Source organism: Orcinus orca, chromosome 14, assembly GCF_937001465.1.
Source record: "Orcinus orca chromosome 14, mOrcOrc1.1, whole genome shotgun sequence".
NCBI lineage: Eukaryota > Metazoa > Chordata > Mammalia > Artiodactyla > Delphinidae > Orcinus > Orcinus orca.
The window spans coordinates 60,565,015-60,581,664 of record NC_064572.1 but is presented as its reverse complement, the minus strand read 5'-3'; the positions used below and the strand labels follow the sequence as shown (position 1 = coordinate 60,581,664).

Sequence of the window (16,650 nt, the reverse complement as noted above, 5' to 3'; positions counted from 1 at the left end):
CCTTCTGCTCTTACCAGCCCAGCCCCGCCCTTAGACTCCGATTGCTGGCCCTTGTTTGGAAGTTTACAATAAAGCAGCCAAGCTCCTCAGTCACACATCCTAGTGATGTATATATGTCATTCCTAATCTCCCAATTCGTCCCACCCTCTCCTTCTCCCCCTGTGTCCTCATGTCCATTCTCTACGTCTGCGTCTCTGTTCCTGCCCCGCAAATAGGTTTATCTGTACCATTTTTCTAGATTCCACATATACGTGTTAATATATGATATTTGTTTTTCTCTTTCTGGCTTACGAAAGCACGGAGTCAAACTCTGGACCGCCAGAGAGGTCCTACATCATTGATCTTATAGGACTATATATTTGGTCAATCATTTCAAGTCAGCTAATCATCATTAATTTTATCAGAGGCTCAGTCACACATTTGGTAATGTGAGAAACAATCCTGTAAACCAGGCAGAATACAAGTAATATAGCTAGTAACATTAATAAAGTCATAAGTATTTATGCTAAGAACTTCTCTTATGTGCAGGCTAGTATCTCCCCAGGTCGTCTAATCAGTCTGTTCTTCACTAATCGCTATCTTTAAGGGAAATGATACATTGGAATTGTACATAAAGTTCACCAAATATGTCTGTACACACAAGGATTGAGAAAGGAATGTTATTTTCTAAGGAGTTATATGGTTGGCGCCAGAAGAAAAATTGATCTTGTATTTCTGCTACTGGGGAGGTCTGGTTAATGCATAATGCAGATGCACAATGCACACTAGAGAGGAAGAAAGCCCAAACTGGCAGAGAAAATTTTTAGGTTTTTCTTGTCTTGCCTTAAAATGTGAATGTTTATTTCATCATTGGGAAAAGAGTGAATCAAAGACATTTGAGTTTGAACTCCAGTGCCACACTTATTATTTTGTATGTTACTTAACTTTCTAAGCCTCAGTGTCTTCCTCTATAAAATGAGAATAATCATCCCTTCCTCAACTGGTTAAATAAGAATCAAGATAACGTACATAAAAACTTAGCATAGGGCTTCGCTGGTGGCGCAGTGGTTGGGAGTCCGCCTGCCGGTGCAGGGGACACGGGTTTGTGCCCCGGTCCGGGAGGATCCCGCACGCCGCGGAGCGGCTGGGCCCGTGGGCCATGGCCACTGAGCCTGCGCGTCCGGAGCCTGTGCTCCGCAACGGGAGAGACCACAACAGTGAAAGGCCCGCGTATAGAAAAAAAAAAAAAAACTTAGCATAGTGTTTAGTACATAAAAAGCACTCAACGAATGGTAGCTTTTTATCACTGCTCAGGTTATTGGGGTTTTAAAAATATTTATTTATTTATTTATGGCTGCGTTGGGTCTTAGTTGCGGCACGCAGGATCCTTCACTGGGGCATGTGGCCTTCTCTCTAGTTGTGGCACACCAGCTCCAGAGCGCATGGGCTCTGTAGTTGCAGCACGCAGGCTTGGTTGCCCCTCAGCATGTGGGATCTTAGTTCCCGACCAGGGATCGAACCCGAGTCCCCTGCATTGGAAAGCTGATTCTTAACCACTGGACCTGAGGTTATCGTTGATGTTGTTTTTGTTTTTACGTTTAAAGTAACCAACAGACTAGAGGCATGGGTTTTCTCAAAAGATGACTAGACCCCTTGTAACCAATATTTTAAAATCATTCTTTCTTGAATCTAATTATTGCCACAACTAAGTAGAAGTACTGAACTGAAAGAATCGTTTAATTGTACGTACGGTGTTAAAAAACAAAATTCAACTGGATAAATTTTAAAGATCTTACGGGCTTTATTCAATGATTCATGAATTGGGCAGCATCCCACGTAGCAGATAGAAAGGAGCTCTGAGGAGCTGTACAACATGAAAGACCTTTATAGGCAGTGGGCCAAGGAAGTTATAGCTGAAAGCTGAAACCACAACCGTGGCAGCGTTCACCTTCCTTTCGGGCCGGGATGCAGGGGTCTATCAGAAAGATTACCTCACTAGTGCTGACCAGGTGAGTCCAGATTGCCTCATTTAAGATTTCATGTCTGGGAGAGGCTGAAACTGTAATTAAGTAAAGTATTAAGTTTGGGTTTAGTGACATAGGGCTTAGCATAGGTGACTCCCTTTGGGGCCTGTTGTCTTGTTTTTAACAATGAGAATATCTTAAACTTTTTTTTGCCAAATAAACCATTCTAGGCAAAGGTCCATACAGATGGTTCAATTTCCCCTTTCAGTTACAAGACATGTTATTTCCTTTTCCTAACAAGACATCAAATAATTAACTAATACTTGCCTCTTATGTCCCAGAGGCCATAGCCACAGAGATGACCTCTTAGTATGATTCATCTCATTTAGCCCTTAAGCTTCAAATTATGGTCAAGGAAAGCTCCAAGATTCAGAGTTCTCCCTTGAATTCTGAGTTTTCTCTATGGAAAACCCTCAGAAATTATTTCTGTATTTACTTCTTAGAACTTGATTCTCCTTTTACTGAAAAGTGTCAATACATTCTCTATTGCCTTTTAAGAGCTAGCACCTACCAAATGCTAAGCATGTGGCAAATATTGTTCTTTGTCCACTACACAGATTAAGCCACGTAACCGGCATTACAGCCCCTATGATGTTGGAAACTGAGTAAAGTAACTTGCTTGTGGTCATGCAGCTGGTAAGTGGCAGAACTGGATCAAAATCCAGGCAGACTAGCTCCATGCTTTTAACACTATATTGCTTCTTATTAATTAGTTCTGCGAAATGTCTCATGTTTACCCCTTTCTTTCCATCCTCACTGATACCGCATTAGTTTTGAGACTCTCAGGATGTCTTAGCTACATTATTGCAATAGCTTCTGAGTTTCTCTGCTTCCAATCTCTCTCTGATCATCTCTGGGTATCACTGCCAGATTAATTTTCTTAAAACACTGGTTTTATTGTGTCACTGCTCTGATCAAGAAACTACATTTTTTTATTATGGTAAAATATATGTAATATTTATCATTTTAACCATTCATAAGTGTCCAATTCAGTGACATTAAATACATTCACAATGTTGTGTAACCATCACCACTCTCTATACCCAAAGCTTTTTCATCATCCCAACAAAAACTCTGTACCTGTTAAACAGTAACATCCTCTTCCCCTGGCCCTTGGTAACCTCTAGTCTACTTTCTGTGTGTACAAATTTGCAGATTCAAGAAACTACATTTTGCAAACCGTATCTTCTACTTTTTCAGGTCTATCCATAATTTGACCACAATCTATTTAACCTTATTTCTTCATATTTTCTAAATACACATTCTCCAATCTAATATCTGTTTTCTTGACACTCTGTTCCTCAACTATTGTAATTATATCCATGGTTAACACCACACAGTTCAGCATGTTGAACCAGTGAGTTAGAGCTGGATTGAATCTTATAGATTTGCTAGTGCAATCTCATTTCACAGGCTAGAGAGCTTACCAACTTGCTTGAAGTCACACACAGTTGGTGGCAGAGATGGGATTTGAAAACAGAATCCAAATCTTTTAGAACGACAGTTTATTGAGCACTTACAATGTCAGACACAGTACTGAGCATTTTACATTGTATTTTCATACAAGTCTTGGGGAGACTTTATCATTATTACTATTATCATCCTTTCTACGGATTAGGAAATCCAAATTCAGAGAAGCAATTTGCTTACTCTCTTCATTCGCCTGCCTTCTCTTAATAATTAAGTATATAATAATTAAATATAGACATGGATTTTTCCATGCACATGAACTTTTTCTTCTCCACATCGAGGCCGTAAATCTTATGAGAGCAGTGTTCATGTCTATTCTAGCCTGGCAGAACCTAGCATCATGCTGTATTCACATTGTTCGGTAAACATATGGATAAACCGGTTGGTGTGCATGGTATTTGGGAGGATTTGTTCCAATCTTGGCACTATATTTTTAATACAAAGGATATGAGTCATGACAACGGCAACACAAATCCGTATAATGAATGCAAAAGTGCCCTGGTATCATCACAATGCTGGCACAGGGCTGATACTCATGAAACTGCAGTTGCCCCATCCTGCGCTTCACAATTTACAAAGCCGCACCTCAAAAGTCAGTTTTGGGTTCTGTTCTTTAGCTACGCGTCGGTGCCATTGACAACTGTGGAGATCGGAGCAGGATCGGAGCCGCTTGTGTAGGTGGTGACTGTTGCTTCTGACGCAGGTTTGGTTTTTGTTTGGTTTGGAGTTGACATTTCAGCTAGGCTGCCTCTTGGTAGGCGAGAACTGAGTTCTCTGGGTGGCTGAGGCGGCACCGTGGGTCAGCCCCACCCCTCTTTCTGGTATTTGACCCAGGGTTCTCGCAACACTCAGCCCCGCACAAAGATGGCGTAGAGCCCAGGCTGGGCCAATGGAGAGTGGCGTTGCTCCCGGTTGCCTAGGTAACAGCCAATGGGCTGCGGGAATTGTGCCCAGTGCGGCTGCCCGGGATGGCGGCGTCAAGTGCGGCAGGCACTGGAGGTGGTGGCGGAGAGGCAGGTGGCAGGGGCGAGCCCGGCGGAGCGGAGGTCCGCCCCGCGTCAGGGCGAGACGGTCATCCCGGAAGGCCGAGCCCAGGTTGGCTGGCAGCGCGGGTGGGAGGGGGCCGGGAGAGTGTGGTCTGGGAGGAAGGGACTGAGGAGCCCAGCCCGAAATGACAGGGGCTGCGGGAGCGCGGCTCCATCCCGAGGGTTGCTGCCCCGGAGGTCCCAAACCCGGGCCTCCTGTCTCTACCGCGGGGTCCGAGGCCCGAGCCCATGGCCTCCGGGATAGAGATCGGGGTACGTGGGCGCTGTGTGCAGAGGAGATCGCAGACCAGTGTGAGCTAAAGACCCCTCCCGCCCTGGAGAGCGGACCCGGGGTGAGGGAAGTAGCGGTGCTGGAAAGCCAGAACCGGGTGGGAGAAGGAATGGGGAGGTCGACGAGTAAGTGTTGCCTTGTTGCGGTCTAGGGCTTTGTTTGCTCTGGGTCCGCCTCTGTCACACTCTGGTGGAGAGACGTCCCTCACACACATCCTTGGGAAGTAGGATGCTTAAATTAGTTGATGGTGGCATCCCTACTGTCTAGCATCTCCAAACTGCTTAGGTACCACCGGGAATCACTCGGTTGTATTAGAACCCAGCCCAGGAATTTTACTTTCTCATGAAATAGAATAGTATCCTGGCAGTCGCCATCACCCCAAGGCGTCTGGGGTTTTTCTGTTTGTTTTGTTTTGTTTTGACCTTCTTTCTGGTGTCAGGATTTTCTTCCCACTTTCTTCAGTCTAGCTGTCCCACAGTCTTCCTAAATAAGACCTTTATCTAGTAGCGGTACATTTGTTTACTTTTCCAGTGGAAGGAAGAATTACAGTGAAAGAGACTTACAGACTTAAAACAAAGACAGTTATTTTAAGCTCACTTAAAATACTTTGAAAAGAACATTTGACTTTTTGTTCTAGGTCCATTACAAGCCTGATTTTTGTTCATCAAAGACTTCATTTTCTTCTCTTTAGGATTCTAAATGCCTAAGAGCTGCTTTCTTTATAACTGAAAGAATTTCAAGACTGTCATACCCTGGGGAGGGTGGCTTTAGGGGGACAATGTGAAGCTATATGTAGATAGTTAAGGTGGATGCCTCCAAAAAATATTCTTAAACTGAAAATCTATTCTCTTTTATGTTAGTTTTTTTTTTTTTTTAATCCTCTGGATTTGGACACAGGTTACTGTGGATGCATAAATATTTTTTAACCAGTTTGATTTCTGAAATTAAAAAAAAAAGACAAATGGAATGGAAACAAAAGTTCTCATTCCTGTCTTCGAGTTCTGTTTGGAAATGTCTGGGGCGGGAGAAAATAAAGATAGCAAGGATATAGTCTATTGTGCAGACTAATAGTGTGTTGGTTTATAGGCACAAAATAGTCATTTTCTTTTAGATAAATGTTTGGATTGATCCTTTGCAACCCATCTATCAAGAGAGAGAAAGGGTGGGCATCTGTTAAGAAGCATGAATCATCTTGGCTTTGTAACTAGATTCCACATGTAAATCTGAAGCCTAAACTCCTAGGCCATCTGTTCTCTTTAAAAAGATTTTTTGAGGGCTTCCCTGGTGGTGCAGTGGTTGAGAGTCCACCTGCCGATGCAGGGGACGCGGGTTCGTGCCCCGGTCCGGGAGGATCCCACATGCCGCAGAGCGGCTGGGCCCGTGAGCCATGGCCGCTGAGCCTGCGCATCTGGAGCCTGTGCTTCCCAGCGGGAGAGGCCACAACGGTGAGAGGCCCGCGTACCGCAAAGAAGATTTTTTGAATAGCTGATACAAATACTGATTTGCATTCCTTATTTCTTTTTAATATACATTTATTTATTTTTGGCTGCGTTGCGTCTTTCTTGCTGTGCACGGGCTTTCTTTTCTCTAGTTGCGGGCAGGCTGCTCATTGCAGTGACTTCTCTTGTTGCAGAGCATGGGCTTAGTTGCTCTGCGGCATATGGGGTCTTCCTGGACCAGGGCTCGAACCTGTGTCTCCTGCATTGGCAGGCAGATTCTTAACCACTGTGCCACCAGGGAAGTCCCTGCATTCCTTTAAAGTATTGTTTTTTTTAGTCTGAATCAGCACTGGCTATACTTTATTAAACTAGATTTGTCTCAAGGACCATGGTTACTGATAGAGTTCTTTTTGGGGTCAGTGGCTATACAGCTATTAATTAGCATGGCTAACTACAGAAGTCATACATGAAAACCCTGATTCTGCCTCAGCCAGTGACAATATCAATTATTTGGACACATGTAGAAGTTTCAAGTCAAGTGTGTTCAACCATGGCCTGAGACACATGGAGTGTACATGTGTTTCCTTTAATTAGCACTTCTAATTGTGTTCTTGGGAATGGACATCGTTTTGACAAGCAGCTGTTGAAGTTTGCTATATCTCCCTAGAACAAAAAGGAATGGGAATTTGTAGTATGTGCTTTTGAAAACAAATGGGAGAGGATGGCGGCAGGGATAGGTTGAGGGATGATGTTCCCATTACAATTGCTGTGTAACCGATTACCCCAAACTTAGCTGCTTAAAACAACCATAGGATGCTCACAGATTCTGTGGGTCAGGAATTGGGAGATAATCTCTCTCTCTCCTCCATGATACATCAGCTGGGATGTGGGCTCAGTGGCTGGGGACTGGAATCCCTGAAGGCTCCTTCACTCACTCCTGGTGCCTGGGCTAGGATGATTCAGAGATGAGGACTGCCAACTGGAAGCACCAGCACATGTGACTTTTTATGTGGCTCGGCCTCCACTGAGCCTGGTAGCCTCAGGATAATCAGACTACTTATGTGGTGGCTTAGGTCTCCAAGCTCAAGTTTACCAGTTAGCAAGATGGAAATTGCATTACCTTGTATGATCTAACCTCAGAACACACCATCGCTTCCATCACGTTCTATTGGTTGAAGCAATCACAAACCTAGCCAGATTCATAAATGAGGAGTTAGCCACTACTTTTTGATGGGGCAGTGGCAAGGTCAAATTGTAGAAGAATGTATAAGACAGGAGATACGATTGAGAATATCTTTGGAAAATTCAGTCCACTCTATTTGGTAATGAGAAGCTAATCTTTCAAGTTTCATTGGCTTCTTTGAAATATTTAGGATATGTTGCCCAAGAGCTAACAGCATACCAAAAGAGTGGCTAGGTTTACAGTTGGAGGGGCTGGGTAGTACTCAGTCCCTAGTAATCCTCAAACTGGAGAAGAACCGTTCCCTTTCTTTCAAGTTCCTTCTACTGGTGGGATGCCACTGTTTAGAAGTTTTACATAGCCTTGAGAAAAAGTAAACGCACAAGAGGCTGAGCCCCTGTGTAGTCAGTCTGGCTCCTCAAATTGCACTGAAATAACTCCTTCCAAAACTTCGAGTGAGGCTTCCCTGGTGGCGCAGTGGTTGAGAGTCCGCCTGCCGATGCAGGAGACGCGGGTTCGTTCCCCGGTCCGGGAGGATCCCACATGCCGTGGAGCGGCTGGGCCCGTGAGCCAGGGCCGCTGAGCCTGTGCATCTGGAGCCTATGCTCTGCAACGGGAGAGGCCACAACAGTGAGAGGCCCGCGTACCGCAAAAACAAAACAAAACAAAACAAAACAAAACAAAAAAACTTGGAGTGAAGACAAGTTAGTCAGCTGCTGCTGAACATTGAAAGGAAATGTCCTTATCTTATCATCTTCCTGTAGAAATAATGATTTTGCATTTATGTGTCAGAACGGTTGTTTTGTTCTAAGATTTAGTAGAAGATGTAACCATTCATATTCTGACTTATTTTGAAGGAATGAAATAGCTCAGATTTGTGCCATAAGCTGACTTTTAGTTCTCTGATGTAATTAGTTCTCAGAAGAGCTGATGGTGACCTCTAGCTGTCAACATGCCTTTCTGGACTGGAAAGCGTTTTCCTCTGTACTTTCGATGGAAAACTGCTTCTCTTCCTCTCATTAATGTTGTATTTGCGATGGAGTCATGTTGACCTCTACCCCAGGCATACTCTGATGCTGGGCTGATGATAAGAGGCTCGTGAGCCTGAAATTAGATGCTGACCTTGTGGAACATTGATGGGACAGAGATGGCACACCAGGTGCCAGCCACTGAGAAAATAGCCCCCCAGAGGTACTGAGGGGCATTAAGACAAGAAAATGATCCTGATCTTGGGATATCTTCTACAATGTGAGGGACCCTGAACATGGAGCTCCTGAGTAACCAGAAAAGTGAGAAAATCCCTGTTGTACCAATGGGAGTGACTCCAAACATCACCAAAAGAGCTTCCACAAAGCTGGCCTTCATTATGGGGGTAGAAATGAATGTCTCTCCATGTTTGGGTGAGAGCACAGGGCTTCTGCTCTGTTCAGGCCAGACTGTCTACACATCAGACCATTTCTGAGCTTTCAGCATCTGTATCAAAATCATTATGACATAGGCCAAAATTAGAATATCCCATAGGGTGCTGATAAAGAACAGATGAGTGGCTATAATTTACTTTTCCCCTACTTAGTACTTACCTCATTAGTCAAAATTGCTGATATTTTTTCAAAGTGTCATTTGAATTTGTAAGGAAACACAAAAGATCCTGAATAGCCAAAGCAACCTTGAGAAAGAACAACAAAGCTGGAAGTATCACGCTCCCTGATTTCAAACTATACTACAAAGTTACAGAAATCAAAATAGGATGGTACTGGCACAGAAACAGGCACATAGATCAATGGAATAGAATAGATGGCCCAGAAATGAACCCACACTTATATGGGCAATTAGTCTACCACAGAGGAGGCAAGAATATACCATAAGGAAAACACACTCTTCAATAAATGGTGTTGGGAAAACTGGACAGCTACATGCAGAAGAATCAAATTGGACTACTTTCTCACACCATATACAAACAAACAAACAAACCCTCAAAATGGAGTAAAGATTTAAATGTAAGTCATGACACCATAAAACTCCTAGAAGAAAATGTAGGCAGTATGCTCTTTGACATCAGTCTTAGCAATATTTTTATGGATACATCTCCTCAGGTTAGGGAAACAAAAGCAAAAATAAACAGATGGGACTTAGTCAAACTAAAAAGCTTTTGCACAGTGGAGGAAACTATCAACAAAATGAAAAGACCACCTAGTAAATGGAAGAAGATATTTGCAAACAATGTACTTGATAAGGGGTTAATATCCAAAATATACAAAGAACTCATAAAACTCAACATCAAAAAATCATACAGCCTGATTTAAAAATGGGCAGAGGTCCTGAATAGACATTTTTCCAAAGGAGACATACAGATGGCCAAGAGGCACATGAAAAGATGTTCAACATCACTAACCATCAGGGAAATGCAAATCAAAACCTCAATGAGATATCACCTCACAACTGTCAGAATGGCTGTTATCAAAAAGATAACAAATTACAGGTGTTGGGGAGGATGTGGAGAAAAGGGAACCCTCGTGCACTGTTGGTGGGGATGTAAATTGGTGCAGCCACTGTGGAAAACAGTATGGTGGTTCCTCAAAAAATTAAAAACAGAACTACCATATGAGTGGAAGTGGAGCACTTCCACTCCTGGGTATTTATCTGAAGAAAATGAAAACAGTTCTTAGAAAAGATACATGCACCCCTATATTCATTGCAGCATTGTTTACAGTAGCCAAAATATGGAAGCAATCTAAGTGTCCATCAATAAATGAATGGGTAAAGAAGATGTGGTATGTGTGTATATATTCCATATACACACACACACACACACACACACACACAATGGATATATATATATATATATGAATACTACTCAGCCATAAAAAAGAAAAAATGAAATCTTGCCATTTGTGACAATATGGGTGGACATAGAGGGTATTATGCTAAATGAAATAAATCAGAGAAAGACAAATGCCATAGGATTTCACTTATACGTGGAATCTAAAAAACAAAGAAAAATGAATAAACATAACAAAACAAACAAAGTCATAGATACAGAGAAGAAACAGGTGTTTGCCAGAGGGGAGGGGGTGGAGAGATCAGAGAAATAAGTGAGGGAGATTAGGAGGTACAAACTTCCAGTTACCAAAAAAAAAAAAAAAAAAAGGAAAGAAAGAGAAATAGGGATTGCATTTTCAAAAATATGTCAAATGATTCTATTTGTTTCTTTATATTTATTGATGTTTTGGGTATCTTAACTCCCTTCTTATAGAATATCCTTGAGTATAAATATTCTTTTACCCTCATATGAAGCTATACCTAGCCAGTCTCCAAATGTTACCAGGTTTTTTTGTTTATCCTGTGATAATCATTCCTGCTCCCATTACCCTGTTATCTCCCTAGATCAGGCTTTATGATCTCATACCTGGGTATATCAGTTAGCTTTTGCTAGGTGTGTTATTACACACCATCCCCAAAACATAGTGGCTACAACAACCATTTCTTTAGTCCGTGATTCTGTGGGTCAGTAATTTGGGGCTGGGCTCAGGAGGGCAGCTCTTCTAGTCTTGTCTGAGCTCACCCATGCATCTGTGGTCAGCTGGGACAGCTGCTCCACGTGGCCTCTCACCATCTGGCAGACTAGCCTGGGCTCATTCACATGGAGGCAGAACAGTTCCAAGTGCTATAAGAGAGCAAGCCCAACAAACAAATGCTTTTCAAACCTCTGCTACGTCACCTTTGCTAATGTTCCATTAGCGAAAGCAAGTCAGATAACCCACCCAGATCCAACAGGCAGAGGAATAAATAAGCTGCCTCTTAATGGAGGATCTGCCATATCTGCAAGGGCATGGATGGAGGGAGAACACTTTGTGCCCATTTTTACAATTGACTAAATGATCACATCTCCTGCCTTGCAGCTTTTCTGGCTGTAGGCGTTTGCTGTTCCAGCCCATCCTGCTACCTTCTGCCACATTCATTTTCCTTAGACTCTGCTTTCATATTTCGTATTATAACCCCCAGAGGTTTCTTCTCTTCCATACCTTATCAGCTATCAACCCTTCTGCCTAGCTTTCAAAGGTCTCCTTAAGCTGGCCTGACCCTAAAAGCAGAGCACATGGTACAGGGGAAAAAGAACTAGCGGCAGTCAGGGGAGGCATGGGCACGAGTTCCATCATCATCATTGTTCTCTAACTAGTTTTTAACCTCTTGGGGCTTCTGTTTTCTCCAAATGTTTCTCCCTCCAAAATGAGGGAGTTTGGATTAAATCTGAGAGGTTCTTTTCAGATTTAAGATTTAGGCTGGGTGTACATAGATGAATTTGTTTCCTGTTACTCCCTAAATAAACCTTCAACTCGAATAAGACCCGGCTTCTTAATTCCCACCGCACATGTCGTGTTTATATTGCTCTTTGTGCTTTCATTCCCCATGTTTTCTCAGTCTGGCATTGCCCTTTGCGTTCTTCACTGCTTGTTTTAAATTCTGCCTGTCCCTTTTCTTTGTAATCTCTGCCATCCAGTTTGGCACTTAATTATATTATCTCTCCTATTCAGTGTTTCAGTTGTTAGTCTTATCAGCTAGATTATAAACTCAACGAGGAACGAGACTACATTTTATACATTGACTAAGCACATAGTAGGTATCAAGCAAATATTTACAAATTAATCGTAAATTTCCATCCCAGGTCTTAGAAAATTGGAACCGGCTGAAGACTTTTAAGACAAGTAGGAGGATAAGACTGCTTGGGCAGAGGTGGCGATGATGGTGGTGGCGGTTGGAGAGGGGGGAATTTTTGTTAAATGTAATCAAGGCAGTTTACACTTACCAGGCTGGTAGCCTTTCGAAGGTATCTATAAAATTGCTTTACAGGCCTTTCCTCCAGCCATCCTATGACACTGGTTCTCCTCTGCTTATTTCTTGCAGTTTTCATCCTTCTGTAAGCTGTCACCATGACCCTGACAAAAGGTTCCTTCACCTACTCCAGTGGGGAGGAATATCGTGGCGAGTGGAAGGAGGGTGAGAGGACCCGTGGGGAACATCCAGTGATGAACACTTCCTTTGGCTGAGGGACAAATACATCAGGATATATATAGGACAACTTTACGAGTCTTCATTTCTAACTTCTAAAGCCAAAGAGTGCCCTTCCTTTATTTGATTTTAGGATTATAAATAAAGGAATTGGAAAATGCTATTGTTACTCCAATCTCCAGAAATAAGTTAAATCTTCCCACTTCTAAATTTGAAGTGTTTTAACACTGTTTTTTTTTTTTTTTTTTTTTTTTTTTTTGCCACGCCTCGTGGCTTGCAGGATCTTAGTTCCCCGACCAGGGATTGAACCTGGGCCTATGTCAGTGAAAGTGTTGAGTCCTAACCACTGGCCTGCCAGGAGAACCCCCAACACTCTTTTTTTTGGGGGGGTTTTTTTTTTGCGGTACACGGGCCTCTCACTGTTGTGGCCTCTCCAGTTGCGGAGCACAGGCTCCGGACGCGCAGGCTCAGTGGCCATGGCTCACGGGACTACCCGCTCCGCAGCATGTGGGATCTTCCCGGACTGGGACACGAACCCAGATCTCCTGCATCGGCAGGCAGACTCTCAACCACTGCGCCACCAGGGAAGCCCCCCCAACACTCTTTTACCCTTTAGTGGTATTACTTGGGAATTGTTTTTATAAATGCTAAGGTACTCAGCAGAGCAAAATGAATTATTTTTAGGGCCCATAAGTTGCAAAGTACGGATTCATTGTAATGACTTGATTCTAGTGAATCTTAAGGAAGAAATTAGGGCAGACACTCAAGAGCAGATGACATTCATTGCCTTGAATTTCCTGTGACAGCTCATTACATTTGGAAGTATCTATTCATAGGAAGGGCAGAATTCCTCCAGCCTGAGGCTATACAGGAAGCACTTTAATGATGTTCAGTTTGGAAACAGTCTGGCCACTTAAAAGTCTCACGGGTCCAGTCCTAGCAAACCCAGAACTGCCCCGAGGAGACTTGACTCTCTATAGTTGTGCCAACGAAGAGCAGTTCACACTCTTTCCAGACGCCTCATTCTTTTCATGGTAGATCCCTGCAGCTGATGAATTTTTGAGCCTTGAGAGGAGAAATTGTGACATGGGACGTGACCTTGCCTCCGTACATCCACAGCCTTTTCTCCTGCCTCCCAAACACCTACTGTCCCCTTTAACGTGACCTTTTAAGGGGAGAGTCTTCTCGAGGCTCTGCTGGGCAGTCTCTATCCACCAAAAGAGTGCCCTTGTACCCGGAATGGCATTGCTGCTTCTTCAGTATCTTGCTCTGTTCTCCGGTCAGTTCAGTGGGTAAGCACAGCCCTATTGATGGAACAAAGCTCAAACTAGTATTGCCAGTCAGGCTGTTAGGTTTGCCCAGCAGCTTCATGGTGTTGGAGGGTACTTTAATTTTTTTCTCAGAGTGTCAAGGCAGTTAAGTGTCGAGGGCTCCAGAGTCAGTCTGCCAGCTGCATTTGCTGTCTTGCTCTACCACTTTTAGTTGCTCTGTGATCTTGAGTAAGTTTTTTATCTTCTCCTTGCCTTGGTTTCTGCATCTGTTAATGGGAATAATAATAGTATTGGGCCTACCTCCTAAGGTTGTTGTGAGGATTAAATAAGATGATAAATACAAAGTGCTTGGAAGAGTGCGTGGCACATAGTGAAGGCCCTGTGAAGTTAGCTATTGTGATTTTTATTTAAATTTTTTTTAAGCTATTGTGATTTTTCAGTGCTCTCTTATCTTCATACTTGGAGAGACCTGCTCCAAATCTGATGGTTGTGACTTAAGAAGGGAAGATCTTAGAGGCCAGCTTATTACTCTGGGTAATAGTTCTCTGCCCTGCTAATGTCACTGCTTCTCTTCTTTCCTTTGTGGGTGGGGTGATGCAAGGCAAAGGATGTTGGACTGTGAGAGGGGACCCTGAAGCTGCCCCATCCCAACCTGACATCTGTCTTCTCTTTGCTCAGGCCGCAGACATGGCTTTGGTCAGCTGATGTTTGCAGATGGTGGCGCGTACCTGGGCCATTTTGAGAATGGGCTCTTTAATGGCTTCGGGGTACTAACCTTCTCAGATGGCTCGAGGTGGGTACTGGGTCATCATTCCTTTCTCAGCCTTAGACTAGGGAAGGGAAGTTCTGTTCTAAAAGGGACAGTGAGAAACACCTGGTCAAACCTGAGCTGGTCCCGGGCCCTCTGAAAACAGGCAAGGAGCAGCGTTCGTTCTTTTATTGGTTACTTTATAAATACATCTAAAATTTGAAATGGCAAGGAGGTCAGTGACCTCCCACCCCACCACTGTCCTCTTAGGTTATTTCCTTGAGATTAGAGCCTCGTATCATACACACTCTCTGACCCTTCTCTGCTGGCTGGGTGGGTGGGAGCTCTGGAAGAGTGGAATCAGCTTTGCTCCTTGGTGTTGATAACCACACATTTGGTGTTGGCAGCTGCCTGACTCAGTTATCCTGAAGGCTGACATCTCGTGTTTCTGCAGGTATGAGGGGGAGTTTGCCCAGGGCAAGTTCAACGGCGTCGGAGTCTTCATTCGACATGACAACATGACCTTTGAGGGGGAATTTAAAAACGGCAGAGTGGATGGTTTGGGTAAGTTGCGGGCCAGCAGGACAGGTGACTGACAAGCATAAATGGGTGGAAGGACACTTTTGCAGCTTTAATCCTCCTGTGGATGCCCAGCAATGCATAGTGACTGGGTGCCAATGCCGGGTCATCAGACTCACCAATAGAGTACCCAAGGGCTGCAAACTTTTCTCTCCCTCCGCCTCTACGTAGCAAGCAGACCTCCCAGCCACTAATGCCACTGTCTCACCCATATTTTCTCTGTCCCCCTCAAAGGCCTGCTGACTTTCCCCGATGGTTCTCACGGAATACCCCGCAACGAAGGTCTGTTCGAGAACAACAAGCTTTTGCGGCGCGAGAAGTGCTCGGCGGTGGTTCAGCGGGCCCAGAGCGCCTCCAAGTCAGCCCGGAGCCTCACCGCCTGACGTGGCGCTGCGCCCAGCTGACAGCAACGCCCCACCACCCGCTGGGGGTGAACAAAAGAATCCGATGTGAGAGGAGATGAGAATGACCATGGAGCAGAAGTCCCGGGAGGGGCCCCGTCACCTGCCAGGCAGGGCTTCGGTTACAGAAGGTCTGAGGCTCGGGCCGCTGGCCTTGCAGCAGTGGTACCCGGTGTGCCCTGCCCTTCTCTTGCTCGTTGGTACTCTCTGTCCCTAAAACCATGGGTCACCCGGTGCAGACCTGCTACTTCATTTTCTGCCAAGTGATACAGAGTCTCTTCCTTCCACCTCTATTTGGGGCAGATGATCCCAGCCCCAGATTAGGGCCAGTGCTCTGTACTGCCCTGGAGAAATAAGGAAAACGATAGGAGTGGCTTAGACAGTACAGCGGTCCTGAGAAAGTCAAGGCCAGAGCTTTTCTGTATGTTACCCCTGCATTCGCTTCTGGTTGGCATCATGGCCCCAGGCCTTCCACTTTGTCTGACCAGACTGGTCCTCGTGTCTGCTTATTGCCCCTGTGAAGGGTTCAGTGAATGCTATTTCCCTCTCCCTTGACTTTACAAACATAATTTGTGCTCCTCTCTCCTTCCTTAGACATGGGAAAGGATCCCTTTAGTCAGAAAGAAACCGATATAAACAGTCACCTTATAACTTGTATTTATAACTAACTCCAGGGCAAGGGCAGATATCTGTGGGTCCCATCAGGCCCTGTCATAGAGTGAACTAAATCCTTAAGGATGGCTTGGGCTGACACAGCTTCTTCCCAGTGGACCAGTAGGTCAGACCCACCTCAACCCCTTGGGGTTCAGGTAGAATTGGACCCATCATGGGATGGCAGTGAACTAAAAGAGCATTTGGTTCACTGTAACTCTTGCACCATGAGCCTTGGCCATCAGGCCTAGGGATCAGATCTTGATCGACTGGATCCCTGCACAGTTCATCACAGAGGCCTCCAGTTACCCTGTGACCCAAACATGCCCCCCCAGCCCCTTATCCTCACACTGAATGTCTCCTCAACAGCAGATTGTGGTGGAAATTACAGCCGTGTGCCTCTATTTATTCTCTGAATTGTACTGTAGAAACAAGTGTTTATGAGGACTAAACAATCACCAGAACTGCCTATACTTAGTTTTCTTGACTCTCTTGCTGTACACCCTTATGAATATTGACCCATTTGCTGTTTCTAAAAGTTAATTATAGATGGGGGCTTGAAACTGACACTGCACACTTTACTA

General features: G+C 44.3%; 1 protein-coding gene across 3 annotated transcripts; it reads left to right on the top strand.

Annotated features, from left to right (window-relative positions):
• The first annotated feature begins 4,041 nt into the window (after positions 1 to 4,041).
• Positions 4,042 to 16,454, top strand: MORN4 (MORN repeat containing 4). Of its 3 annotated transcripts, none has more exons than XM_033425723.2 (5): positions 4,042 to 4,176; positions 12,312 to 12,404; positions 14,366 to 14,480; positions 14,890 to 14,999; positions 15,249 to 16,454. In XM_033425723.2, exons 2-5 carry the CDS (start codon positions 12,338 to 12,340, stop codon positions 15,395 to 15,397), a joined length of 441 nt encoding a protein of 146 aa, XP_033281614.1. In that variant the 5' UTR covers positions 4,042 to 4,176; positions 12,312 to 12,337; the 3' UTR covers positions 15,398 to 16,454. The 3 variants fall into 3 exon arrangements, with proteins under 3 accessions (XP_033281614.1, XP_004268463.1, XP_049553420.1); XM_004268415.4 differs by lacking the exon at positions 4,042 to 4,176 and adding an exon at positions 4,426 to 4,568; XM_049697463.1 differs by lacking the exon at positions 4,042 to 4,176 and adding an exon at positions 4,646 to 4,771.
• Positions 16,455 to 16,650: the final 196 nt, after the last annotated feature.

Coding starts and splice junctions, on each gene's coding strand:
- MORN4 (XM_033425723.2), top strand. CDS start 12,338: ATGACCCTGACAAAAGGTTCCTTCACCTACTCCAGTGGGGAGGAATAT. Junction 12,405..14,365: donor TCGTGGCGAGTGGAAGGAGG/GTGAGAGGACCC, acceptor CTCTTTGCTCAG/GCCGCAGACATGGCTTTGGT. Junction 15,000..15,248: donor CGGCAGAGTGGATGGTTTGG/GTAAGTTGCGGG, acceptor TCCCCCTCAAAG/GCCTGCTGACTTTCCCCGAT.